At 36.2% G+C, this 27,294-nt stretch overlaps 3 protein-coding genes across 17 annotated transcripts; 1 reads left to right on the forward strand and 2 right to left on the reverse strand.

Moving 5' to 3' along the window:
• Positions 1-9,304: 9,304 nt before the first annotated feature.
• On the reverse strand, positions 9,305-12,164 carry LOC148578828 (uncharacterized). Its single transcript, XM_088503222.1, has 3 exons — positions 11,793-12,164; positions 10,058-11,209; positions 9,305-9,958 (listed from the first exon to the last, which is right to left on the reverse strand). Exons 1-3 carry the CDS (start codon positions 12,162-12,164, stop codon positions 9,305-9,307), a joined length of 2,178 nt encoding a protein of 725 aa, XP_088359348.1.
• A 4,075-nt stretch (positions 12,165-16,239) lies between these two features.
• On the forward strand, positions 16,240-17,724 carry LOC148578829 (uncharacterized). The gene has a single exon (XM_088502116.1). It carries the CDS (start codon positions 16,352-16,354, stop codon positions 17,609-17,611), a length of 1,260 nt encoding a protein of 419 aa, XP_088358242.1. The 5' UTR covers positions 16,240-16,351; the 3' UTR covers positions 17,612-17,724.
• Positions 17,725-18,579: 855 nt separating this feature from the next.
• On the reverse strand, positions 18,580-23,378 carry LOC107639796 (uncharacterized). Of its 15 annotated transcripts, XR_015902591.1 has the most exons (9): positions 22,523-23,378; positions 22,257-22,325; positions 21,128-22,116; positions 20,939-21,014; positions 20,679-20,744; positions 19,919-20,031; positions 19,678-19,805; positions 19,372-19,511; positions 18,580-19,189 (listed from the first exon to the last, which is right to left on the reverse strand). XR_015902591.1 is itself a non-coding variant. In XM_088502117.1 (8 exons), the coding sequence occupies exons 4-8, from the start codon at positions 20,723-20,725 to the stop codon at positions 19,175-19,177; spliced, it is 342 nt and encodes a 113-aa protein (XP_088358243.1). In that variant the 5' UTR covers positions 20,726-21,014; positions 21,779-22,116; positions 22,257-22,325; positions 22,523-23,333; the 3' UTR covers positions 18,580-19,174. The 15 variants fall into 15 exon arrangements, 4 of the variants coding, with proteins under 4 accessions (XP_088358243.1, XP_088358245.1, XP_088358244.1 ...); XR_015902586.1 differs by having other exon boundaries at positions 20,679-21,014; positions 22,523-23,372; XR_015902594.1 differs by having other exon boundaries at positions 19,683-19,805; positions 20,679-21,014; positions 21,779-22,116; positions 22,523-23,361.
• Between the last annotated feature and the right edge of the window lie 3,916 nt (positions 23,379-27,294).

Below are 27,294 nucleotides of genomic sequence, written 5' to 3' on the forward strand. Positions count from 1 at the left end.
AATAGAAGCCACATTGGAGGACCTTGGTGGCTGTTCGCTCACCTCCGAAATGGCCTCCATATTGAGATCCGTGGCAATGCCACAGGATCCTCTGTGCTTCTTCTCTAGGCACACACCTACGGATTATTCCGTCTGCACATCTCTTAAAGAGATAGGGTTCATCCCACAAGTAGTACTTTGCATCAGTAATTAATTTCTTCTTTTGTATCCTGTTGTACTCCTTGGGTATGAACCTTGCAGCTTTATAGTTTGCAATATCGGTAAACCATGGTGTTTCCTGAATGGCAAATAAATGCTCATCCAGAAAAGTCTCAGGGATCTCAAGAGAGGGGAGGGGCGTCCCTTCTACTGGCTCTATCCGGGACAGATGATCAGCCACTTGGTTCTCTGTCCCTTTTCTGTCTCTTATTTCTATATCAAACTCTTGCAGAAGCAACACCCATCTGATGAGCCTGGGTTTTGAATCCTGCTTTGTGAGTAGATATTTAAGAGCAGCATGGTCAGTATACACAATCACTTTTGATCCTACTAAGTATGATCTGAACTTGTCAATGGCGTAAACCACTGCAAGTAATTCTTTTTCTGTGGTTGTGTAATTTTTCTGGGCATCATTTAGAACGTGACTAGCATAACAAATGACGTGCAGAAGCTTGTCATGCCTCTGTCCCAACACTGCACCAATGGCGTGATCACTGGCATCACACATTAGCTCAAATGGTAATGTCCAGTCTGGTGCAGAAATAACTGGTGCTGTGACCAGCTTAGCTTTCAGCATTTCAAACGCCTGCAGGCACTCTGTGTCAAACACAAATGGCGTGTCAGTAGCTAGCAGATTGCTTAGAGGTTTTGCGATTTTTGAAAAATCCTTTATAAACCTCCTATAGAATCCTGCATGCCCCAGAAAGCTTCTGATTGCCTTAACATTGGCAGGTGGTGGTAATTTTTCAATTACCTCTATTTTTGCTTGATCCACCTCTATTCCCTTGTTTGAGATTTTATGCCCAAGGACAATCCCTTCAGTCACCATGAAGTGACATTTTTCCCAGTTTAAAACTAGGTTGGTCTCTTGGCATCTTTTCAAAACAAGTTTCAGGTGATCAAGACAGGAACTGAATGAGTCTCCATATACTGAGAAGTCATCCATGAAGACTTCCAGAAATTTTTCCACCATATCAGAGAAAATAGAGAGCATGCATCTCTGGAAGGTTTCTGGCGCATTACACAGCCCAAATGGCATCCTTCTATAAGCAAACACTCCGGATGGACATGTGAATGCTGTTTTCTCTTGATCCTGAGGATCTACTGCAATCTGGTTATAGCCTGAGTAGCCATCCAAAAAGCAGTAATACTCATGACCTGCCAGTCTTTCTAGCATCTGGTCTATGAATGGTAAAGGAAAATGATCCTTTCTGGTGGCTGTATTGAGCCTTCTGTAGTCAATACACATGCGCCACCCTGTAACTGTTCTTGTAGGAACCAGTTCATTTTTTTCATTATGAATCACTGTCATGCCTCCCTTTTTTGGGACGACTTGAACAGGGCTCACCCAAGGGCTATCAGAAATAGGATAAATAATCCCAGCCTCTAGTAATTTGGTGACCTCTTTCTGCACCACTTCTTTCATGGCTGGATTTAGCCGCCTCTGTGGTTGAACCACTGGTTTAGCATTATCCTCCAATAAGATTTTGTGCATGCATCTAGCTGGGCTTATGCCCTTAAGGTCACCTATGGACCACCCAAGAGCTGTCTTGTGTGTCCTTAGCACTTGAATAAGTGCCTCCTCTTCCTGTGAATTTAAAGCAGAGCTTATGATCACTGGAAAAGTGTCACCTTCTCCCAGAAACGCATATTTCAAGGATGGTGGTAATGGCTTGAGCTCGGGTTTAGGAGGTTTTTCCTCTTCCAGAAGAACTTTCAGAGGCTCTTTCGTGTCCTCTGAATCCTCTAAATCAGACTGAACATCTTTAAAGATATTTTCCAACTCTGATTCGAGACTCTCAGCCATGTTGATCTCTTCTACCAAGGAGTCAATAAGATCAACTTTCATGCAGTCTGTTGATGTGTCTGGATGCTGCATGGCTTTAACAGCATTCAACTTAAACTCATCATCATTGACTCTCAGGGTTATTTCCCCCTGTTGGACGTCAATGAGGGATCGTCCAGTTGCTAGGAAGGGTCTTCCTAGAATGAGAGTAGCACTCTTGTGCTCCTCCATTTCCAGCACAACAAAGTCAGTGGGAAAGGCGAATGGCCCAACCCTGACAATCATGTCTTCAATCACACCTGATGGGTATTTAGTGGAGCCATCAGCAAGTTGATGACATATCCGGGTTAGTTTAACTTCTTCAGTTAAACCAAGCTTTCTGATAGTGGATGCAGATATTAGGTTGATGCTTGCCCCAAGATCACATAAAGCTATCTTGGTGCAATTACCTTCTAATGTGCATGGTATCAGAAAACTCCCAGGGTCTTTAAGCTTTTCAGGAAAGCTTTTTAGAATGACTGCACTGCATTCTTCAGTGAGGAGAACTCTTTCTGTTTCTCTCCAATCCTTTTTATGACTCAAGATCTCTTTCATGAACTTGGCATAAGAAGGTATTTGCTCAAGTGCCTCTGTAAATGGAATCTTTATTTCAAGAGTCCTGAGATAATCTGCAAAGCGAGCAAATCGCTTATCCTGCTCCTCTTTCTGGAGTTTTTGAGGATAAGGTATCTTGGCTTTATATTCCTCAACCTTAGTTGCTGCAGGTTTATTGCCTACAGAATTGGTTGAAAAAGCCTTTTTAGAGGGGTTGTTATCAGCATTTGTGTGTGTCTGATCCCTCACTAGCAATTGAGTGCCAAAGGCAGAAACTGGAGTGACGTTAGACGCCAACTCCTTATCTGTTCCTGGCGTCTGAACGCCAGAAATGTGCCCATTTTGGGCGTTCAGCGCCAGATTCTGCCCATTTTGGGCGTTCAACGCCAGATTCTTGCCCATTTCTGGCGTTGAACGCCAATTTTGGGCATGGTTTGGGCGTTCAGCGCCAGCCTTCTACCAATTTTCTGGCGTTTTAGCGCCAGAATTATTTTTTCCTGGGCTCTTACTGTCCTCAGGTGAATCTTTGGTGGGTTGCTCATTTCTTGGCTTTTTGCTGCCTTGAGGTGGGATATTTAATGTCTTCCCACTTCTTAATTGAACTGCTTGGCATTCTTCTGTTATTTGCCTTGACAGCTGCTGCTTTGTTTGCTTAAACTGTTCTTCCATATGTATATTAGCCATCCTTGTCTCTTGTAGTTTATCCTTGAATTCAGCTAACTGCTTTTTTAGAAAATCCAATTGCTGATTGAATTCAGCAGCTTGCTCTGCAGGACTGAGTTCAGCAGTTACTGTTTTAGCCTCTTCTTTCATGGAAGGGTCACTGCTTAAGTACAGATGCTGATTTCTAGCAACTGTATCAATGAGCTCTTGAGCTTCTTCAATTGTCTTTCTCATGTGGATAGATCCACCAGCTGAGCAATCTAAAGAGATCTGAGCTCTTTCTGTAAGCCCATAATAGAAGATGTCTAACTGAACCCACTCTGAAAACATTTCAGAGGGGCATTTTCGTAGCATCTCTCTGTATCTCTCCCAAGCATCATAAAGAGATTCATTATCTCCTTGTTTAAAGCCTTGGATGTCCAGCCTTAGCTGTGTCATCCGTTTTGGGGGGAAGTATTGATTCAGGAATTTTTCTGTCAGCTGTTTCCATGTCCTTATGCTGGCCTTAGGTTGGTTATTTAACCACCTCTTAGCTTGATCTTTCACAGCAAATGGAAACAGTAATAGTCTGTAGACATCCTGATCTAATTCCTTATCATGTACTGTGTCAGCAATTTGTAGAAACTGTGCCAGAAACTCTGTAGGTTCTTCCTGTGGAAGACCGGAATACTGGCAATTTTGCTGCACCATGATAATGAGCTGAGGATTCAACTCGAAGCTACTGACTCCAATGGAGGGTATGCAGATGCTACTCCCATATGAAGCAGTAGAGGGGTTAGCATATGACCCCAGAGTCCTCCTGGACTGTTCATTTCCACTTAGATCCATGATGGAGAAAGGGAGATGATGTAAAAACAAATATTTTTATTTTTATTTATTTATTTATTTCGAAAATAAAGTAAATTAAAATAAAATAAATAAAAATATGTGAAGATTTTCGAAAAATTGAGGGGAGAGAAAGTGGTAAGGAAGTTTTGAAAAAGATATGATTTGGAAAAGATTTTAAATTTTGAAAAAAAATCTGAATTTTTTAGAAAATAATTTTCGAAAATTTGTTTTATAAATAGAGAGAAAAGATATTTTTGAATTTAAAGAGGAGAGAGAAAAACAATAAGATAGCACAAGATTTAAAATTTTTAGATCTAATGCTCCTAATTTTTGAAAATTTTGAGGGAAAACACCAAGGAACACCAAACTTAAAAATTTTAAGATCTAGACACAAGGAAGACTCAAGAACACTTTGAAGACTCACAAGAACACCAAACTTAAAATTTTTAGAAAACCAACTAAAATTTTCAAAAGTCAAAGGGGAATCAACAAGAAAACACCAAACTTAAAGTTTGGCACAAAATTTAATAGAGAAAATATTATTTTTGAGAAAGATTTTTAAAAAGAGTGTACCAAACTGCCACGGACTTAGACCAACGCTCTAGCCAATTGGGCAGTAAATGTAACACTTGTTTTGAAGAAGGATATTTTTAACCAAGAACAATAATAAGAGACTCTAAACCAAAAAGAAAAATTTTCCTAATCTAAGAAACAAAATAAACCGTCAGTTGTTCAAACACGAACAATCCCCGGCAACGGCGCCAAAAACTTGGTGCACGAATTGTGAATCACACTTCTCACAACTCGTACCACTAACCAGCAAGTGCACTGGGTCGTCCAAGTAATACCTTACGTGAGTAAGGGTCGAATCCCACGGAGATTGTTGGTTTGAAGCAATCTATGGTTATCTTGTAAATCTTAGTTAGGAAGTCAATTATATTGATTAATTGAATTGCGAACAAACAAAAGAGCATGTATTAAAGGTTATTTGTTATGCATTAATGGAGAATATGTTGGAGTTTTGGAGATGCTTTGGCTTCTGAATCTCTGCTTTCCTCTGTCTTCTGATTCACGCACGCACGTCCTCCTATGGCAAGCTGTGTGTAGGTGGATCACCGTTGTCAATGGCTACCATCCATCCTTCCAGTGAAAAAGGTCTAGGTGCGCTGTCACCGCACGGCTAATCATCTGCAGGTTCTCAGTCGTACCGGAATAGGATTTACCCTCCTTTTGCGTCTGTCACTATGCCCAGCACTCGCGAGTTTGAAGCTCGTCACAGTCATTCAATCCCTGAATCCTACTCGGAATACCACAGACAAGGTTTAGACTTTCCGGATTCTCATGAATGCCGCCATCAATCTAGCTTATACCACGGAGATTCTGATTAAGGAATCTAAGAGATATTCATTCAATCTGATGTAGAACGGAGGTGGTTGTCAGGCACGCGTTCGTGGGGGAATGATGATGATTGTCACGTTCATCACATTCATGTTGAAGTGCGAATGAATATCTTAGATAGGAACACGCATGTTTGAATAGAAAACAGGAATACTTGCATTAATTCATCGAGACACAGCAGAGCTCCTCACCCCCAACAATGGAGTTTAGAGACTCATGCCGTCAAAGAGTACAAAGTTCAGATCTAAAAATGTCATGAGATACAAAATAAGTCTCTAAAAGTTGTTTAAATACTAAACTAGTAGCCTAGGTTTACAGAAAATGAGTAAACTATGATAGATGGTGCAGAGATCCACTTCTGGGGCCCACTTGGTGTGTGCTGGGGCTGAGACTTAAGCAATTCACGTGCATAAGGCTGTTTTGGGCGTTCAACGCCAGGTTTGGATCCATTTCTGGCGTTGAACTCCAACTTTTAATCCTTTTCTGGCGCTGGACGCCAGAATTGGGCAGAGAACTGGCGTTGAACACCAGTTTATGTCGTCTATCCTTGAGCAAAGTATGGACTATTATATATTGCTGGAAAGCCCTGGATGTCTACTTTCCAATGCAATTAGAAGCGCTCCATTTTGAGTTCTGTAGCTCCAGAAAATCCACTTTGAGTGCAGGGAGGTCAGAATCCAACAGCATCAGCAGTCCTTTTTCAGCCTGAATCAGATTTTTGCTCAGCTCCCTCAATTTCAGCCAGAAAAATACCTGAAATTACAGAAAAACACACAACTCATAGTAAAGTCCAGAAATATGAATTTTTCCTAAAAACTAATGAAAATAGACTAAAAACTAACTAAAATATACTAGAAACTATATGAAATTAACCCCAAAAAGCGTATAAAATATCCGCTCATCAATAATCATCTCAGTAACTGAAAAAAGAATGAACTATTTGAACAACAAAATCTACACAATCAGTATTTCAAACATGAAAATAAAAATCCAGAAAATTGAAAATGATAAGTTCATAAATTAACCGAATTTGAGGATAGATTCTCGATATTCTGGAACAGGAAATTCTATGAGTGGTAGCAGATCCAAAAGTGCGAGAAGGAAAACGAAGGAGAAAGAAAGAAAGAAAAAAAAGCAAAAGAAAAATAAAACAAAATAGCTATGCATGCGTAAGAGGATAGCAAAAACAATAAGAACTGGACCACAAAAACCATACCAAGACTGGAAGGATGGCAGCGTGCTGCAAAGTTCGAGGAGAGGTGGTGAATCAGATGAGATGCAGAAAAGCTCGACGGAAAATGGCAAATAGAAGGAGAGGTTGGCGTCAGTGTAGCAGTAAATAGGAAGAGTGATAAAGGTGTGAAAGAGATTAGGGTTACCTGCACAGCTGAGGCAAGATCGAAACGGAGCGATTTCTGCACATTAGGGTTCGATACAAAGTGACGCGAGCAACACACGAAGAAGAGCCGGGAGGGGGTGTGACGGAGCTTCGGTGTGACGGAAGTTCAGTGCGACGGCGGTGCAAGGCGCAGAGGCGCCGCCGATGGAGCGTTTGGAAGAGAGGGGTGTGGAGGCGCGGATAGGTATCGTGTGAAATGAGGAGACAGGCTTAAAGCAAATCCCTTATTTCAATATTTCCGACGGAATTTTTTTAAATTACAAACAGAAAATCTATCTGTAATAATTTAATAAAACGCAGTGTTTTGCCTATTTAATTATAGACGAATTTTCTGTCTGTAATCATTTTTTACGGAAAAAATTAATTTTTTCGACTGAATTACCGACAGATTTTCTTTTCTATCTGTAATTTATGTTAATTCTTTTTTTTTTGTTTTCCAACAAAAAATCCCTTTGAAATTTCCTCTGTATTTCCGTGGGATAAAATTTATCGGAAATATCTGTCTGTAATAACTAGTTTTCTAGTAGTGCGAATTCGCATAATTTGTGTCTTTGAGGTGGGTAATTTCTAGTAATTTTGAATAATTTTAATTCTTTGTTGAATTCCGTCTCCATGAAGAGAGATTGTTTTTCGATTTTCTGTTAGGTTCTCCATTTTCGGTATGTAATGATTTTGTTAAGTTGTGTTTCTGATTTTTCACTAGAGTTTTTGTGTAGTTAAATCTAAGTTTTGTAATTTTTCGTTGATTTTAATAGTCATTTTTGTATAATGTACACTGAACCATTGAGTTAATAATATGCTCATACACACTAAATTTTGGTTACATTGTCCATGCTTCAAATTTTGTAGGCTTCATTTCGTGTTAAGGTCTAGTGATAAGATCTGCTCCAAGAGCATCCCAGGGGGAAGGGGCGCCAATATACCAAGTAGTATGATTCTATTTATAAATTTATAAACAAATACATATATATTTTTATATTTCTAATGTCACAGAAAGTTGTGTAGAGCACAATATTGGAAGTCAACATGTTCACGTTCATTAATTTGGATATGAACATTAAAATATTACAAACAACTCTTTTGATTGTCATTTACAAAAATAAATTATACAATACGAGCAACGAAAAATTGAATTGTGATAGATATTTTTTTCTGTTGTGGTGGATTGATCTCTTCTTGTATTTCAAGTTTGGATGGTTCCTCAACTTAATTTTTTCCGCAATATAATTGTTTTTTATGTCATGAACAAACTTTGCAAGTAAGTTTCACAAATCATAATTGGATAGAGACACGTGGTATCTCATGCATGAGATGAGATGTCATTATTTATAGGATGCGTATTTTCTTAGATTATGTCTCTATTGTATGTTCTTTTTTTAATTATTTTTTTGGTCGTATTTATTGTATAAAATTGAAGTGGAATTATACTTCCCTTGAATAAATGAGTTGGGTCAAGTAATGTAGCAAACAAAGACTAATAATTACTATACTTAAATTTATGTTAGAAAATATAGAATCATGATTGTATACTAATAAACGAACAAACATATTACTGTTTATTTTTGTTAAATGTTGGAAGATGTTTGAACATAAGTAACATGTGTTGGCATGATGATTTTTTTTAATTTTGTAACAAGAATTATTCTATTATGTTCACCGTCACAGAGTGAGTGTATGTCAGGTGAATGTTGAGCCTCCTAACATGAATCTCTTTGGTAAATTTTAAGATCTGCAAACCAATTGTTACTTGTCGAATATCTATACCATTTAGAATTTCTACTTAGATCAATCCAACATATGAAGTAAATGTAAATGTTGAAATGGTAAAGCATTCAGGAAGGAACTGGAAAAACTTCACAAGATGAGAAAATTGTGACCAGAGAGGAAATCGGGGTTTTCTCACAGTCTCAAAACTAATTTCATTGAATTGGGTTTCTAACTAATTTTACAGCTAGCTACAACTCTTAAATAACAATAATTAGCCTCCTAACTAACTATTATTTACAACTAACTCAGCTACTAACTATTCTAACAAATTAACTCTACATGCTTTCTCATGTAACACCCCCTCTCAAGCTAGAATCGATGCTTTCCATCATTCTTAGCTTGCTCAAACATTGTTGAAACTGATTGGGAGCCAATGCTTTTGTCAATATGTCTGCCACTTGATTGTGGGTGGAGATAGGTAGCAGCTTTGTGACTTGCTCTTGCCATTTATCTCTCACAATGTAACAATCCATCTCTATATGTTTGATTCTCTCATGGAATACTAGATTAGTGGCAATATGCAATGCCGATTGACTATCACAGTATATCCCAATGGGTTTTTTTAGCTTTACTCTCATATCTTGCAGCACATAAGTGATCCACTGTGCCTCCCGTGTGGCCATTGCTAGGGCCCTATATTCAGCCTCACATGAAGAATTAGCAACCGTATTCTATTTTTTACTTTTCCAGGACACAATTGAAGTGCCAATGAAGAAGCAATAGCCTGAGGTTGATCTCCTTGTATCTGAACAAGTGCCCCAATCGCTATCCGAAAAACCATTGGGTGTCAAATTTGTGTCAGCTGCAAACATTAGCCCCTTTGTCGGTGTTCCTCCTAAGTATCTCAAAACTCTCAATGCTGCTTCAAAGTGTATGTTTGTGGGACAATCCAAGTATTGACTTAGTCTCCCAACAGCATATCCAATTTCTGGCCTAGTATTGGTCAAATAGATCAATTTTCCAATCAGCTTCCTATACTCTGTATTGGACTGCAATGGATTTTCTGAAGTCTTACTCAATTTGATGGTGTAGTCCATTGGTGTTGCTGCTGGCTTGGCATTTAGTAGGTTATAATCCTTCAAGAGATTGAGGCAGTATTTCTTTTGATTCACCATGATCCCCCTCTTGCTTCGAATCACCTCCAAGCCAAGAAAGAACTTGAGTTCACCAATGTCTTTGATCTTGAACAAATGATGCAAATGTTGTTTGATAAAAGAGATTTTTGCCATGTCATCCCCTGAAACAATTAGATCATCAACATATACTAGTATAACTGTGAAACTAGAATCTGTAGATTTGGTGAAAAGGCTATAGTCGCTTCGAGACTGACAGTAACCAATCGAAAGAAGAGTGGATGTAAGCTTGGTGTTCCACTGCCTGCTGGCTTATTTTAAGCCATAAAGGGAGCGATCTAACTTGCATACCAGTCCCGGATCAGAGAGGGAAAGTCCAGGAGGAGGCTTCATATAAACCTCTTCAGCAAGATCCCCGTGTAGAAAGGCCGTGTTGACATCCAATTGATGCACGAACCAGCCTTTGACTGCTGCAATGGCAAGCAAGATTCGAAGGGTTGTCATCTTCACAACAGGGCAAAATGTTTCAAGATAGTCCAACCCAGCTGTCTGGGTGAAGCCCTGTGCCACTAATCTGGCCTTGTGGCGTTCCACTGTTCCATCAGCATTGAGCTTCAATTTAAACACCCATCTGCAACCTACAGTTCTTTTTCCAGCTGGAAGAGGTGTTAGAGTCCAAGTCTTATTTTCTTTTAGAGCATTTAACTCCACATTGATTGCTTCTTGCCATTTTGGATTAGTGACAGCCTCAGCATAGCATTTTGGTTCAGTGTGTATTGGCTGAAAGGTGGTTTGATTGACAAATTCAATGGAGGATGGACATAATGGAATGAGGGGTAAGGTTGAATCTGGTATTGCGGATTCAAAAAATAGCAGGGTAGAATGTTCAAAGAAATTTTGTTTCAGATCATGAATAATGTCAAACTGATGTTCAAAAAATTTTTCATGAAGACATTGTGAAGGATGAGTTGTGCTAAAATCTGGTGTAGCTAATAGAGCTGATGAAGTAGTCATGCATTGAAAATCAGCAAGGTATGCTGATCTTTTTGTCTCCCTAGTGGACCTTCTTAATGGTTGCATAGTGGGAGTGTGTGAAGATTGAATATTTGTATGAGAGGATGCTGATGGTGTTGATGGTGCATGATCTAAAGGTGAGGTCCTAGATGCAGTTTGTTGTGTGTGTGACTGTTGAATCTCAATGCACAAGGGATCATCAAATGTATGTAAATCATGTATGCAAAAATCTGGATGTGTTTCATGCTCAACTTTCTCATTTTGTACAGTTTCTTGAATTGTAAAAGGCAAAACAAATTCATAAAAAATAGTGTTTCTTGAAATGAAGATATCTCTACTGCTAAGATCATACAGTAAGTGTCCTTTAACCCCTTCCTTTATACCAAGATAGACACACTTCCTAGCCCTCTTATCTAGTTTGCTTCTATGATTCACTAGTGTAGATGCATACACCAAACATCCAAAGATTCTGAGATATGAAATATCTGGCTGTTTATCATATAACAATTGATATGGTGAGACATTTTTTAGAATGTTGCGGGAATTCTATTCATCAAGTGAACTGAATGTGCCACAGCATAATTCCAAAATTTCTTGGGCAAGTTGGAGTGAAACATCAGTGCTCTTGTTATTTCTGAAATATGCTGATGTTTCCTCTCAACCATTCCATTCTGTTGAGGCGTTCCAACGCATGATGTTTGATGTATGATTCCCTTTAGTGCATAGAAAGCATTAATCTTAAATTCAGGTCCATTATCTGTTCTAATCTTCTTGATAGTGATACCAAATTGAATTTTAATTAATTTGACAAAATTTTTATCTAATTCAGCAGCTTCACTTTTTCCTTTCATGAAGTAAATCCAAGTGAATCTACTTTTATCATCTATGATCGTTAAGAAGTACTTAAAACCATAAATTGATACAGTGTTTATTGGACCCCAAATATCAATATGCACAATATCAAATTGATTCTTGGTACAAAGAAATTTCTCTTTTGTTTTGCATAGTGACAAGAGTCACATGGCTTATTACAACTAGAAAACTGTAAATCAGTGTATGCCCCTTGCATCACCTTTATTCTATGATTCGGCAAATGCCCTAACCTAAGATGCCATAGTGCGAAATGGTCAGGATATGATGAATGTGATGTGTGTGTATTGATGCATGCTGAATTTGATGTAGCTGAAACAGGTTGAAGTTTTTCAAATGCATACAATCCACTTCGCTGTTCAGCTACACCAACTGTCTTCAATGTTTTCTTTTCCTGAATTGCACAACCATTTTCATCAAAAATCAATTGACATTCAAAATCCAGAGTTAATTTTGAAACCGATATCAAATTGAATTTAAAAGTTGGAATGTAAAACACATTAAACAGTTCCAAATTTTTATGGAAAATAATATTTCCTGCTAGTGTTGCAATTGTTCTAGTTCCATCAGGCATGTTAATGATCACAGGGTTAATTTTATAAATTCTGTGGAAGGATTTGTGTGAGTAAGCTACATGATTTGTGGCACCTAAGTCAATGACTCAGGATCTTGGGCTAAAAACAGAAAGTGACATGATATAGGATATACCTTTGTTGGACGGGAGAGTAGTGGTGCTAATCTGATTGATGCTATGCCTTGGCTAAGATTCTTGGTTTTGCAGAAGAGCAAGCAATGCTTCCCTCTGCTCTAAAGTAAAATAAGGCTCAGACCTATCATCCATTTCTTTCTGGGACTGCATCTGCATGTTGCTGTCTTCATCATCATCTTCAGCAACTATGTTGTTGAATGAGCTTTGATTGTTCTTGAGATTAGGAGGATATTCATGCTTCTTGTAGCATATGTCAATTAAGTGCCCTAGTTTTTCACAGTAGGTGCACTATTTTTTACTTCTTCCTCCTCTGTCTCTGCCCCCTCTGCCTCTGCCTCTGCCTCTCATATTGCCATTATTAACCTCACTTCTTGAGCTTCACTACTGCTTCTTACATTCATCATTAGTGCATTGTTGTCTAGGGTTTCAGGCATATTTAGCTGTCTTTCTTGCTGTAAAACAGAGGCAAACACAGATTCTAGCTTCGGCATTGGCGTCATCAGCATGATTTGTGATCTCACAGTGGCGAATTGGTCACTTAATCCTCTCAAGAACCTTACCACTTGGGATTCTTCTCTATAATTCCTCATGATACTAAGCTCGCAAGTGCACATATCAATGCATCTTGAACAGTTTGGTACAGGGCGAAAGTTCTCTAGTTCTTCCCATATTATTTTCAATTGCGTGTAATAATCTATCACAGATAGTACTCCTTGCTTGCTTGCAAACATCTCTTCTTCCAACTCAGCAATTTTGTACATGTCTCCTTGGCAGTAACATTTTTTCAGTTCTTTCCATAGTTTTTCCGCCGAGTCGATCCAAATGACACTTTTAGCTATATTAAGACTCAATGAGTGATTAATCCACGAAACTACGAATGTATTGCATCTCTCCCATGCATCAAACAATGGATCTCCTTGTGTTGGTCGCTAAAGTGAACCATCTATGAACCTGATCTTGTTCTTTCCTCTCAACGCTCTCCACATTGCTCTCTCCCATACTTGATAATTGTTGTGCTCTAATGCAATAGGAATTAGGGCTGTCCCCGAATTTTCTCCAGGATGCAAGAAATACGGACTTACCGGATCTAAAGCTGGATTCTGATGGTTCCTATTTGAATTTGACTGCATCTGATTTAGCTGATTTAGAAGACTTCTCAGCGTTTGCAGATCGATTGTTGGATTCGCCTCTGATGCCATTTGCGACTGATACTGGAATTCGTAATCAATTGCGCAATCTTCTTCCCAAGACTCGCTAATCGAAAATGGTTACCTGAATCTTTGAATCTTGTTCAAGCAACACAGATCTCATTAGTCTCTATTGTTTGAGTCTCAAAAAGGAATATTAGAAAATAGTAGAGGAGGAAGAAAGAAGACGAAGAATGAAAGAAGATTCAGGAAGGGGAAGGAAAAATCTAAGAATAGTGAAATTCAACGAAATTCCTGCCGATTCATCTTTTTTGAAGTTCAATTCCTCGCTAATTTCTTTCTTCCACGCTCACCGCACCATGTTAAAATGGTAAAGTGTTCAGGAAGGAACTGGAAGAACTTCACAAGATGAGAAAATTGTGACCAGAGAGAAAATCGGGGTTCTCTCACAGTCTCAAAACTAATTTCATTGAATTGGGTTTCTAACTAATTTTTACAGCTGGCTACAACTCTTAAATAACAACAATTAGCCTCCTAACTAACTATTATTTACAACTAACTCAGCTACTAACTATTCTAACAAATTAACTCTACATGCTTTCTCATGTAACAGTAAACAAAAAAGAAAAATAAATAAATTAAGAACAATGTTATCTTGACATATAGTAGTATTGTTATTTATTTAATGAAATCTTAAATTATTTTTTACTTCAGCAATTTCGGTTATATCTTTTGGAGAACAACTGGAAAGAAATACCAGTACAAGAAAATTTTTCAAGTTCATATAATTTTAGTATTTTAAATTCCCGATTAATTCAATTGAATCGGTTAATCAAGTCCGATTTTTAGAATCTTAAAAAATACACACAAAATAACTTGATTTATAATTTAATTCCATTAAAAACTGATGTAAAAATTACATACAATACATCGCTCAATAACATACTCAAATGTACAAATAACTTAAAGTTTTAAAAGACACAATAAAAATTTTTTTAATAAATAATTCATAAAAGTTAATCGAATGAAAGGTCATAGATCCAAGTGATAGAAAATATTAAAAATTGCTATAAAGATGATAATTAATTATGATCGGATGAAAAGAATAAAAGAAGAAAACAAAAAAAAAAGACAATATAAATTAATAATTTTAAAAATAAAAATAAAATTAAAGATAATTTAAAAAATTATATATAAAATTAAAAAAATAAATATTTTTTTATTAAAATTATGCATGAAGATAACGAATATTTTGTTTCAAATTAAATATTATAAAAAAATAAAATTAATAATGCTTATAAATAATTAATTTGTACTTAACGTTTATAAATATTTATTTCTATTTTGTTACACATAATTTTTTTAATATATTATTTGATTCAAATTTATAAATTTTTATACATTCTAAAGTTAAATAAATATTAAAATTTTTATATGATTTTAAATATTTTTTATTTTTAATTTTTAAATTATTCCATCAAATTTATAATTTTAAAAAGAAAAATAGACAAATGTACACTCGAATTTTCACATGGTGGACAGATGTACTCTTCAATTTTTTAATTAATCATTTGCACACACGAATATAAAATTTCGTTGTTAATTCTACCCTTCCGTGGCCTGAGTAATTTTTTCGGTAGTGATAGAAATCAGGTGACAGTATTGTGTGATGTGACTAATTTGGGATGACACAGTAAAAAATAAAATTATTACATTATTAAATTTATTGAAATAAATATAAGAAAAGGGGACAATAGAACCACTGTTCATCCTCTTCCTTCTCCAATTTCTTTGAACACTACGAACCCTAACACATGGTGAAAAAAAATTCTTCCTTCATTCTCTTCATTTTCCTCTGTACATCTTCTTCCTATCTGTCTTAATAGGGGTTTTGTAAACTCTAATGTATTAAGATGTCACACTCCCAACGAAGGAAGAATATACCTCATGCTTGTGTTAGTGGTTGTGGTGGCTAGTTTTCTACCTCAAAAAATAGAAAGAAGAAGAAGTTTGACTATAATCATGACAAGTGTCTGCATGGACTTGACGCAGTGGTGCTTGAGTAGTGGAATCGCGAAAGATTGTTTCTTCATTGAGGCATGTGAATTTTGATTTTGTTTATGAATAAGAGGAATCAGGCTCCACACAAGGAACAAAGATCTTTGATACCTCATTCCTTCCTTCTTGCACAAACTTTTGACCAATCGGTGCTGGTCTCTTATACGATGCTCTTACTTTCTTGCTGGGAACTATTAGGAGGTGGGACTTCTGATTCACTTTTCCTGTTGGGTCGTATTTTGGTTGACATTTGGAATTTCGGGTTGTGGCATTGATTGGGTTGTAGGAGTAGGATTGAGATTGGGAGATGATGACTTATGAGTTTGATTGCAACTTTGGTTAGTTTTTTTTCACCCTGTATTAGGATTTGAAGGAATTGGAGAAGGAAGAGGATGAAGTGATTTAATTATGTCATTTTTCTTATAAATATTTTAACAAAATTCATAATGTAATATTTCTATTTTTCACTGTGTCTCCCCAAATTAGCCACATCACACAATACCGTGCCATCTAGCCTCCACCACCACTTTAAAAATTACTCAGGCTACGGAAGGGTAGAATTGACAACGAAATTTTATATTCGTATGTGCAAATGACTTATTAAAAAATTGAGGAGTACATCTGTCCACCGTGTGAAAATTCGGGTGTACTTTTGTCTATTTTTCTTTTTAAAAATAAAAATATAAAAATTAAGTTAATATATATAGAGAGAGAATAAGTAGATATTCGAAACCCTGGTCGCTCGTCAACAGCCCCATTTTTCATCTTTTAACTTTCTAGTGCTTTACCCTAATCCTAGCTTTTTGCTGCCGCAGCACCACCGATCTCGTTCTATCGGAGAGAGTGATGGCGGAATTGGATGCTGCTGAGTCAAAAAGACGAAAAACTGAGCAGGTTGAAATGGCGAAGGAAGCGTGCCTTTGCCTTGTGACATATAAAAAGTTGATCGTGATCAAACTGAGCAATTTAAAGGAAGAAGTTGATGTCATAGATTGGACTTGTTTGCCTCCACCACGGTTCGAGTTGTGTTTGGATCTTCCAGAGCCTGATATGTGTCCCTTCGAGTTCGACTCCAAGATCTATATGGCGCCGTCCAGCCTGCCGCCTGAAATTCACAGAAGCAAATCCATTTCCATGGCGAATCTGGTCCCCTGGCCAATCTTCGAAATCAAATTTGAGGAGGGAAGATTTGCGCGTACGGGATCACTGGATGATGCACCCTTTCCTTTTGACGAATCATACATCGCAAACACGCCAGGCTCAGGCGATGTTTACTTCTATATAAATCTGAAACCACGGGTCAAAGATTCATCTGGATTTTATGTTCTTTGTTCTGGTTCTAGAGTTTGGAAACCGTTAATGGCTCCTCCGGCCATTAGCTTCGAGCCACTTGTCGACAATACCATCTTCGTCCTCGACAACAACCTCTTTTTTTTATCGTCCACTGAGAGTGACTCTTGTTTGGCCCGCTTCGACCCCATAAAAGAGACTTGGATGGATAAGTCTGCCGCTGATAACAATCTTTCGAACTTCCTACAGGGTAGGCTCATTAGCGGTGATGACCACTGTCGTGTTACTTATTCCCCACACATTTCTGTGTCCCTTCCGGGTCTTGGCAGCAGCAACTACACCGTTTGCCTTACACATGAGTATGTGATGGAATCTCCTCATACACATTTGGACAAGGTCCTTGCCATTCTCGTTAACCACCAGAATGGCCTAGTCGCATTATACCAATACCTTGATGTGGGTTTTGAGGGTATTCAACCTCCAATGGAAGAATCGGAAGAACCGGGCAGATTCAATTTTGTTGACCTTGGCAACGGGAAGCTGTGTGCAATACGCTCTGCAGAGCTGTTGCATTTCGAACCGGATTCATCCAAGCAATGCATCTCAGTTTTCACACTGTCCATGTTGAAGGACGTTGCAGCATTGCAACTTGACAGTGGGGCTCCTTCCATGGAGCAAGATTTCTTACAAGTGACTGTCCATAGGAAGAGTGTCTTCACCATGGAGAACTGTGGGCTTACTAATTATATGCGCCATGCGTTTGTTTGGCCACCTACTAAGGGAGGAAGATTTCAGCACAGGACAACTCCGTTTTAGTAACATTTCTTGTGGCTTATTATCATCCTTAGTCGTTTTCAATAGGATTATGAATGAACAATGAATTAAATATTAATGTCTATATGAATATGATATTGCTTGAGTTGTGTCTATATTCTCTTTAGCTCATACAAAAATTTTTGAGATATTTGCATTATTGCTGATCATATTAAATGATCAACTCACTGCTTTTTACAACTAATAGCCCGCACATATTATGTCAAAAGAAACATTTTGAAGTTTCACATAAAGTTAGAATGGTTCTTGTTTGAAAAATTTAGTTTAAATTTTTTATTTGAGTCATATTTATAATATTATCGATTGATTACTTTATTGATTGAGTCCTGCTAGGGAGCCAATGGACTATTTGTACATGTGTATAATGGACTATTGAGTTAAAAATGAACATCACCCATATGATTTCCATCCGAATACTAGGGATAATAAACATCTCAGTCACTTATCCCAAAAGTTTAACCTGATTTTGGGATTCACCAAAGATCAAACTCTTGACCTTTCGGATCTCAAGCTCTAATATCATGTCATGATACCATTCATCCCAAAAGTTTCAGCTGATAGAAAAAGGTAACACTAATGATCTCTAATACTCTCTAAACCTCTATTGTACACATTGTACGCTTAGGTCATTGGCTCCCTATACTTTCTCTTATTGATTAGATTAAGAAAATAAGAAAATAATAAGAATGATGATGAAGGGAAAATAATCTTCAGTCTGGGTTACAAAAATTCAAATCAAGTTTCTAAATGATTAAAGAATGATGTTATTTTTATAATGTCATTCTGTATGAATTTAGGGAGAAAAGTAACATTATCAGAATAGGTCATGTTCCTAAACAAAATAAGCCAATGTGTGGTGGTCAGTTTTAACTGAAGTGCTATAAAGGGGTTCTATGAGTCTATTCTTTCAAGAGATGATTATTTCTACAAAATATAATGATACATGCATATGGAGTAAAGAAATTTACAACTCTCATTCATATATGATAATGTCATACTCTGTACAGAGCCCCAAACTAAAACAAAACATAGGGGAGCAAAAAGTTAAGAACAAGAAGTGGAAACCTAAAATCTAATGGGTGACTTTATCAACATTTTCTTCCAATACATATTTCACATATTCAAACCATTATCTCCAGTACAAGTAACATAGTTTAGTGTAGCCAGTTCTACTCAATCTATTATTTGTTGTACAATGGATTTCAGCTTCAAAACGGCATTTGTGTCATCACAGGTGAATTCCCCATGTAAGCACATCTGGTTAATACTACAGGGAAACTTCTGCATGTAGTCAACATTTAAGTTCCTATTCACTTGCCACTGGCCATGTATCTGTGAAAATGGAAATCCATTTTGCATATCTCACAAGTCATGACCGAGAGGGCCGTTTCCGGTCAGGATGATGTTCCGACTTCCGACCTATCCACGTTATCACATCTTCTGACAAACTGGTCAAGAGTTCTCTGCTTTGAAGGCCTATGCCCAATAGTAGTATGCTTTGCAGGGATACTCAATGGCTGATTATTTGACACAGCTAAGGTGTTCTCATGGGCATCTCATCTGATTTTTCAATAACTAAAATTCAGAATGGTTCCTCAAAAACATCAAAAAGTAACTTTCAAATACTGCTTGAGTATAGATCTTGACAAAATATAAATATAAACCAGAATTAAAACCTTGAAACTAAGCATTATGTACATTTTGCATTACATATGATAGTTCAAGAAGATGTAGAAATGTACCTGCCCCAAATTATCCAGTTTGAATTGCACCATCCCTAAGGCGTAAAAATTTAATCATCAATACATAATAAATGTTAAGTCAATGCTATACCAAGCAGCGAAGGACTGCTTGCCAACTAGTATATATTTACTGATGAGACCTGTAAACAAGAACTAACTAGTCAAAAAAACGGAAGAGCACATGTTGTCTTTACTACTCAAAAATTTAGATATGAGAGTTCTTTTCATTTAAGATATCTGTTTTCTTAATGTTGTCATGCAACTAGTAACAACTCTCTCCTTTCTACTTAATGAGTGTAAGAATACCTGACCAATTCTATGAGCACGATCTTTGGCCTGAATTAGGTCACCTGGAGTCCAGGATTGTTCTGTAAAGATAACTGAGCTTGCAGCAGTTAAAGTTAATTCAACTCCTCCCGCTTTATAATGGATAGCTGCATGATAACGTGTCACATGAAATCATTATCTCAAGCACAAATACTAACCAAGACAACAGAAAAAATGCTTATAACGGAAACACATGGAAGAAATACACAACCAAAAATACCACCATAGTGCAGCTGCCTTGATATAATCCTTTTCCTGGAAATCTGTAACCAATTGTTGCCTTGATGCAGCGGGTGTACCTCCATCAATCCGGATGCAACCCACTTTTTTCTTCTGGAAATTTTCAACAGTTTTGGTAAGTGCTATAATTTCCAATATAAAAAAAATGAGTAAAATTGAACTGGTCTTCGCATCTATCATTGGCTGATGGTGCGCAAATATAAGAAACTTGCAACCTGCCGGAAGTGATCACAACATATTACACGTGATAATCACCGATAGCCCAAATGAAATAGAAAGATGGAAGCAAGAGGGAAAAAAAAATTGAAGCAATCAAACTTTCAAATTAAGCATACACAATGATTTGGGGGGCTGGAAGATGGATGAAATATAAGAATTAACACATAATCTAGTTTACAATTTGTGTTTATTTCGGTCACCACTCAGACAAGCCAACGTCGACACCAATAATAGTTGTGGCATACGTATTAAAATGTCATATGCTGACATTTTCACTACACTGGTCAGCCAATTTAATTCATTCAACTTATGGTCCTATACTAAGGGGCACCAATTGCAATAAAAGCAATTAGAAAAGACCAATTTAATCATGCATCATGCAAGCACACCAATCAAAGGAGATGGGTGAGAAACTAGAGAAGTTGAGAACCTAACTTGACTTTCTTATAGTACATACAGCTGCAGTCACCAAATTCTTTATTGACATTTTATTGCTTTGAAGCAGTGGAGGGGAGCAATACCTCAATGACAGTTCTGAGATATTCAAGAGCAGCAGGAATCTTGGCATCAGCAGAATTAGTATATATCTGGAATCGAATATATCATGATTCAGTTTTGATCATATACCAGTCAAAATGATTTAAACTACTCCAATATTGGCCAAGGCCTGAGAAAATGTTGCAGTAAAAACTATAGACCTATCATAGTTCTAGGTAATAAGAAAAACTTCCAAACAACTTGTACAAGTCAAGATAATGTTCAGGGCTTCTTCCATGCAAACCTTGTTAATCAAATTCTTTTGAGTAAATTTAACAGATTCAGACTCATCTTTTGATTTTGTCTTTTACCACCTCCAACTGCATAATAAAAAAAGCAACCAATATTGATTAGATTTTACCAAACCAAAGATGGAGAGCACATATTACCATCTCCAAGTCAAATAACCTAATTTAAAAGTGGGAAACCACACCTTAAAAGCTAGCTGTTAAGGAGGAAGAACCACTCTTCTTATATGCAACATCAAGCATCTCATACTACTCGATGTGGGACTTTGAGCACCCATAATACCCAAGTCCCTAACAACTTACCACAATCTTACCAATAAAAATGGGTGAGCAAATTTTTGAACCATTTTCAAAGTGGAAATTTTAGTAAAATACTCATAATCTTAAACAACAATCACATAGTTCAAATAAATGAAATCCACATTCCACTTTTTTGAATATCAATAACCCTATAAAATGTAAATAGAAAATAATTTTATATGCCCAAAATTAGCATATTGTCAAGACATACAAAAATTCTGTTCCATAACTAGCTCAAACATAAATAACCAGAACTGCATGATGCTATACTAGTCTCGAGATATAGATGCAAAACAAAAATATGGATGGAATAATGCCAAAGTGACAAAGGCACAAGGACCATCAACATGGAAAAATATGTATTGCGAAACAAAAATTTACTTTGCTATAACAGCTACTATATGGATGGAATCCCAAACACTTGACCAGCTTCCCCCCAAAGAAATTATATAAGCCAAGCTCGATTCTTATTAAGATAGAAAATAATAACATCAGTTTCCCAATTATAGAGAAAATGAAAATAGAAGAACTATTACCTGAACTTTATGATTAGATATTTCTCCTAGAACCTTCTCTGCTTCTGATAAGGAAGAAAGCGGGAACATCCATAACCTGCAGACTCTATTTTTCAAATAACTAAGCCCTCAAAACAGCCAATCCAGAAAACCGTGCTACAATGAACACATGCACTTATTGCTGGGAAGGGGAGAAGAGAGAGAGAGCCCTCAAAACAGCCAATCCAGAAAACCGTGCTACGATGAACGCATGCACTTATTGCTGGGAGGGAGAGAGAGAGAGAGAGAGAGAGAGAGAAAAGCCTTCCTTTTGCATTCCAAGAAGCTCTAGGGATTCTCCAAAAAACAGAAATTATTACCTGCCAGAAACATAGCCTATAAAGCATGAGTATGCAGGAACTTGTTCAAGGTGAAAGACATAGCCCCTAATTATGGAAAATTCAAATTTTTCAATAGAAATATAAAGTTCAATACTCTTGATGAAGTTAGCATGTGAAACCTGCAACATGCCCACTGGAATGAAGAAAAAGTTTGACAGAAAACTTCGACAGTTCTTTAGAAGGGTCATCTGGTTACATATAAAGCCAAAATCCAAAGCAAATGCCAATAGATCAACAAATGATATTTCAAAACCCGAAGAAATTACATCTAAGTTTATAACTATTATTTTTTGTTATGGTAGATAATTAGAATTAGAGACAAGTAATACAGCCATAAACAATGACACTGAAACAAATGTTAAGGTTTTGAAGGAAAGAAGCATACTTTTTCCCTTGAGGCAAAGCGTCCACCTGGATTGCAATACAAACACACTATGAGTAGTTCTCCTTCCAGAAACTGAACCACAGGGTACAGAGAAGAATACTACTAAAGACTATAGTAGCAAACGTCTTTTGATTCTTCTGCATTATTTTGTTTTCTAACATTAAAATGAGGGATACACAATCATGAACAACACGTCAACAAAATTACCCACACACCAAAAGACAAATTTAACCCAACAAGAGCAAAAAGAAAAGCAAAGCTAGATAAACCCCATGAACAATACAAAATGGGAAATAACATGAAATGAAGAAAAGATGAAAACTTTAACTTTTGAGGACGGGAATCGGAAATGGGGTTTGGTGGGAAGGGTTGGGAATGGTTGGACGGCGAGGGGGGAGGGGTCGCGGCCGTAGAGGAGCTAGAGGTGGTGGTGAGGTAGAGGCCGACGTGGAGGCAGAGGCGGAGAGGATGAGGGTAGCGGTGAAGACGAAGGTGGTGATGACGGAGACGATGGAGGTGACGACGGGGTCAGGGAAGTGGTGGTGGTGGTGGAGGAGGGTACAACGGTGGTGACGGAAGGTCAGGGAGGTGGTGGAGGTGGTTACGGGGGGGCACTATGGTAGAGGTGATGGTGGTCAGGGTGGGAGTACCGGAGGTGGTGATCGTGGTCATCCTGGAGGAGGTGAGGGCCAGGCTGATAGAGGTGAGGCAGGTGGCCAGAGCCATGTATATGGTTGCGGTGGTGTGTGTGGAGGAGCTGAGGCAGGCGGGAATGTGCCCGAGGATTTGGTGACTATTTCATCCGTTTCTAAGAATGACGAGGCAATGCACGAGAGTCAGATGTATATCAGCCCAAGTCAGATACGGTCGAACTTACTTGGTAATGAGAGCCTTAGCGCGGAGTTTGTGGGTCTCATTTTTTTTACGAGATCAGTATCATCATGCAGGAAGATGAGTTGGCCAAATGCATATTTTCTGTAGCTGGATTACAAGCACACTTTGATGTGGATCTAAACGAGCCCTGTGGACAATATATTTGTGTTGGGTGGGACACCCCTCAGCATTCGCGTATCTACTACATCACACCCGGTCCATCCACATCACTGAAACACATACCGGAGGAAGTGGAGTAGGCCGGAGACAGAGAAGGTGACGAAAACGTAGTCCCTCCGACTTAGAGAGTACGACAAATCAGGCGTCGTCGACGCTGCTTCACCGGATCGTATTTCTTCTGAATTTTGAGAAATGCATATTTCATTTTATGTTATGTACGTCAGTTTTAGTTATGTAATCCTTGTTGTTATGTATTCCATATAGTTATGTATTTTTTTTTGTTATGTATTTCATGTAGTGATGTTATGTTTGTCATATTGTGCTATGTGACTGTTTTTGTTATGTTTTGTATTTAGACTGTTTTTATTGATATTCTGTATTCTACAATATACGATGAATCTATCTTATAACACGAGTCCATAAGTCGTGAATAAAAACATCAAAATAAACCACACAAGTGACACTAATATTAAAATAAATCATCACTGTTACACTAACATCAACATAAAAAAATACAAGGCACACTAACTTTAAATTAAACCACACAAAGGACACTAATTTTAACTTAAACCATACAACAAAAACTAACGCTGAACTAAATCATACAATGGACAACGGGATTAAAATAAAGCAACATGGATTTGAAAGACAAGAAAATACAATAAATAACCACAACCTTACACATTACTGGCAGATATAAAATCGATGTTCACTCCTCCTTGGGAATACTTTTTACGTGTGTAGACGGGTTGTCTGCAAAGCCTGTATCTCTTGGACTTGTTTGGATCAGACTCGTCCATGGTACCTGGTGGTCCTGGCACGTCTCTTGGTGGGATCAGGTATGACAATCCGATCCGTAAGGCTATTGGATCCGATCCGATCGCACACTAATAGGATCTGATTGCAGATTTTATCTTGGTATACGCATATCCACAAAAATAAACAAATAAATAAGTAATTTTTCAAATTTCAAAAATGCTATTTGTATACTCAGCCACCAATATATTTGTGTATAAATACATGTGTAATTTATTTTTAATGTGTATTTGTATTTCAACATATATTTTACATTGGTGGTTAGGGCTGGCAATGGATAGTGTAAGGTAGGGTTTGGACTCTACCCTAACCCTACCCGCGAGTTGAAAACTTTTTTAAAATTGTACCCTACCATATCCGTGGGTTGAGAATTTCTCAACCCCCGCACCCTAAAATTCTAAATCCTACCCTACTCAACCCTACCCGCAGAAAAATAAAAAAATTTCAAACAAATATAAAATTCAACCATTCCAAATTTCATATATATTAATAAAATAAAAAATAAAAAACTAAGTTCAAATTAAAATTAAAAATAATAAAATCTTAAAAAAATCTAATATAAAATTATAAATAATATGATCATTAACTAGTTTAGTAGTTATTTCAATTTTTATAAGAGAAAGATTGTGGATTCAATACTCATTTTCTTCATTACATATATAACTTTTACATATATATTATATAATATATTAGAGGTGCGGGTAAGGTATACCTGAACCTGTACCCTACCCCAGCGGGTAGGGTAGACAACCCTATCCGAATGGGTTGGTCCGGATTGAGTATCCGCAGATAGGGTATAGATTGCCAGCCCTACTGGTGGCTGACTTTGGTGGGTGATTTTAGTGTACACGTAGCATAACTCTTATTTTTTTATGTTTTATTTTAATTAATAATTATCATATATCTTGTATTATTTTAATTTTATTATTTAAGAAAAGTATGTTTAATATTATTTGAAGAATAAATATATTTAAAAGAGTAAAAAAAAGAATTTCATTGATAGTTTTTAATAAAAATAAATTTTTAAAAATATTTTTGTGTTTGTTGGATATATCCAATATTCGATTTCGATGAGCAAATATGCATATCGGATTCAAGTTTAAAAACTGTTCCGATTATTTTAGTACGGATCGAATGAGATTTTCATCATATCTGATCCAATTCGCGTTCACCTCTACTTTGACTAAGTTAAGTTAGAAGTGTTCTTTAAGATTGACTTGAACTTTCAATTCAGTAGTACTGAAGATGAGTCAGATCGAAGTAAAGCAGAAGAGTATTGTGGTATGTCTTCTTCGAGTGGGGACGACGACGAAGACGCATTGAAAATGGCTCTGAGATGGATGAATTGGGTGACGAAGTCCGCGGAAATGGTGTCGGCCGGGTTTTTATTAGGGTATGGAGAAGTTTGGCAGTTGGAATTGATAAATTGATTTTTAATGGAATCCTTATGAGTAGTGTAAAATTTTATAATGGAGGTGTAAACAGAAGTGATATGGGTGTTTTATTTGGGGTATTTAGGGTGTAGTGTTTAAGACTAAAAGATTTTTTTCCAAAATCAGGTGAAGGTGTTAAATTGTTGAAGTTGAATGAAAATAGAGTGAAAAAATGTCTTGCTAGGGGAAAGAGATGGGTGAAGGAAAATGGGATCAAGTATCTAACTGTAAGTGAAGCAGAAAAGGTAGTGAAAAATAGGATGTTTTCAAATTGAAGTATTTTTGCTTTATTTTATGATGTTTTGAAACTTAAAAAAAATTCTCATATTTTTTATATGTTACTTAAACTACTATTTCATATAAATGATGTTTCTTATCAATTATATTTAAAATATTTGATTTATATAAAATATAGCTCTTTTAAATAAAAATATAAAAAATTATATCATATATTAATATATGTATAACTAAATTCTTTAAACAATATAAAAGAAATAAAAATGAAAGTAGTTTTATATCTCTCACTCAATTAAAAGATTTATTTTTGTTATAATATTTATGACATAAAAAAAATTATTTTTCTATCTCCCTTCTTCTAGAAAATTAATTTACACACGCGCGCACATACACACCCCACATCATCTACTTAATATATTAAAATTGGGTTTTTCCTCAACTAATAAAGGTGATGTGTTGATTCTTCGTGACTCCGTTTTTCCTCCAAAATGAATGTACTTTTTTCTATTTTAAATTATTTTATAAAAAATATCTTTATCATAATTATATTATAATTAATATTTAATGAATAATATATAATTATACTAATTTAAGAACATACTTTTATTATAATTATCAAATCAATATTTAATGCATTATTAAACTACTTATCAATTATCAATTAAAAATATTTTTAATCATTTTAATAATAATATTAATAATAATAATAATATATGATAATGATATGATAATGGCACCGGTCGTGATAATCATGATAAGAATATTTGATTCTAATCATAAAATGATCAAATCTTATGATATTAATATCGCACATTGATTTTAAATATTTTTAGTTATTTTAATTATATTAATTTTAAAAATATTGATATAATTCTAATTCTTATTCATTATCTAATAATAATAATAATAATAATAATAATAATAATAATGATAATAATAATAATAATAATAATAATAATAATGATAACCCATATATAAAATCTTATATTATTATTTCAATTGAAATAATAATACACGGGTAATTATAATTTAAAATTGAAGTTATAATTTTAAATTACCCGTATATAAACTATTTCAATTACCCGTATACTAAAATTGAATTTTCTCTCAACTAATGGAAGTAAGGTGTCAATTTCTCATGAATCTATTTTTCCGCCAAAATGAATGCACTATTTTCTCTTTTAAGTTTATTTTATAAAAATATCTTTATTGTAATTATACTATAATTATCAT

Source organism: Arachis ipaensis, chromosome B1 (assembly GCF_059453495.1).
Source record: "Arachis ipaensis isolate K30076 ecotype BB chromosome B1, ASM5945349v1, whole genome shotgun sequence".
Classification (NCBI taxonomy): domain Eukaryota; kingdom Viridiplantae; phylum Streptophyta; class Magnoliopsida; order Fabales; family Fabaceae; genus Arachis; species Arachis ipaensis.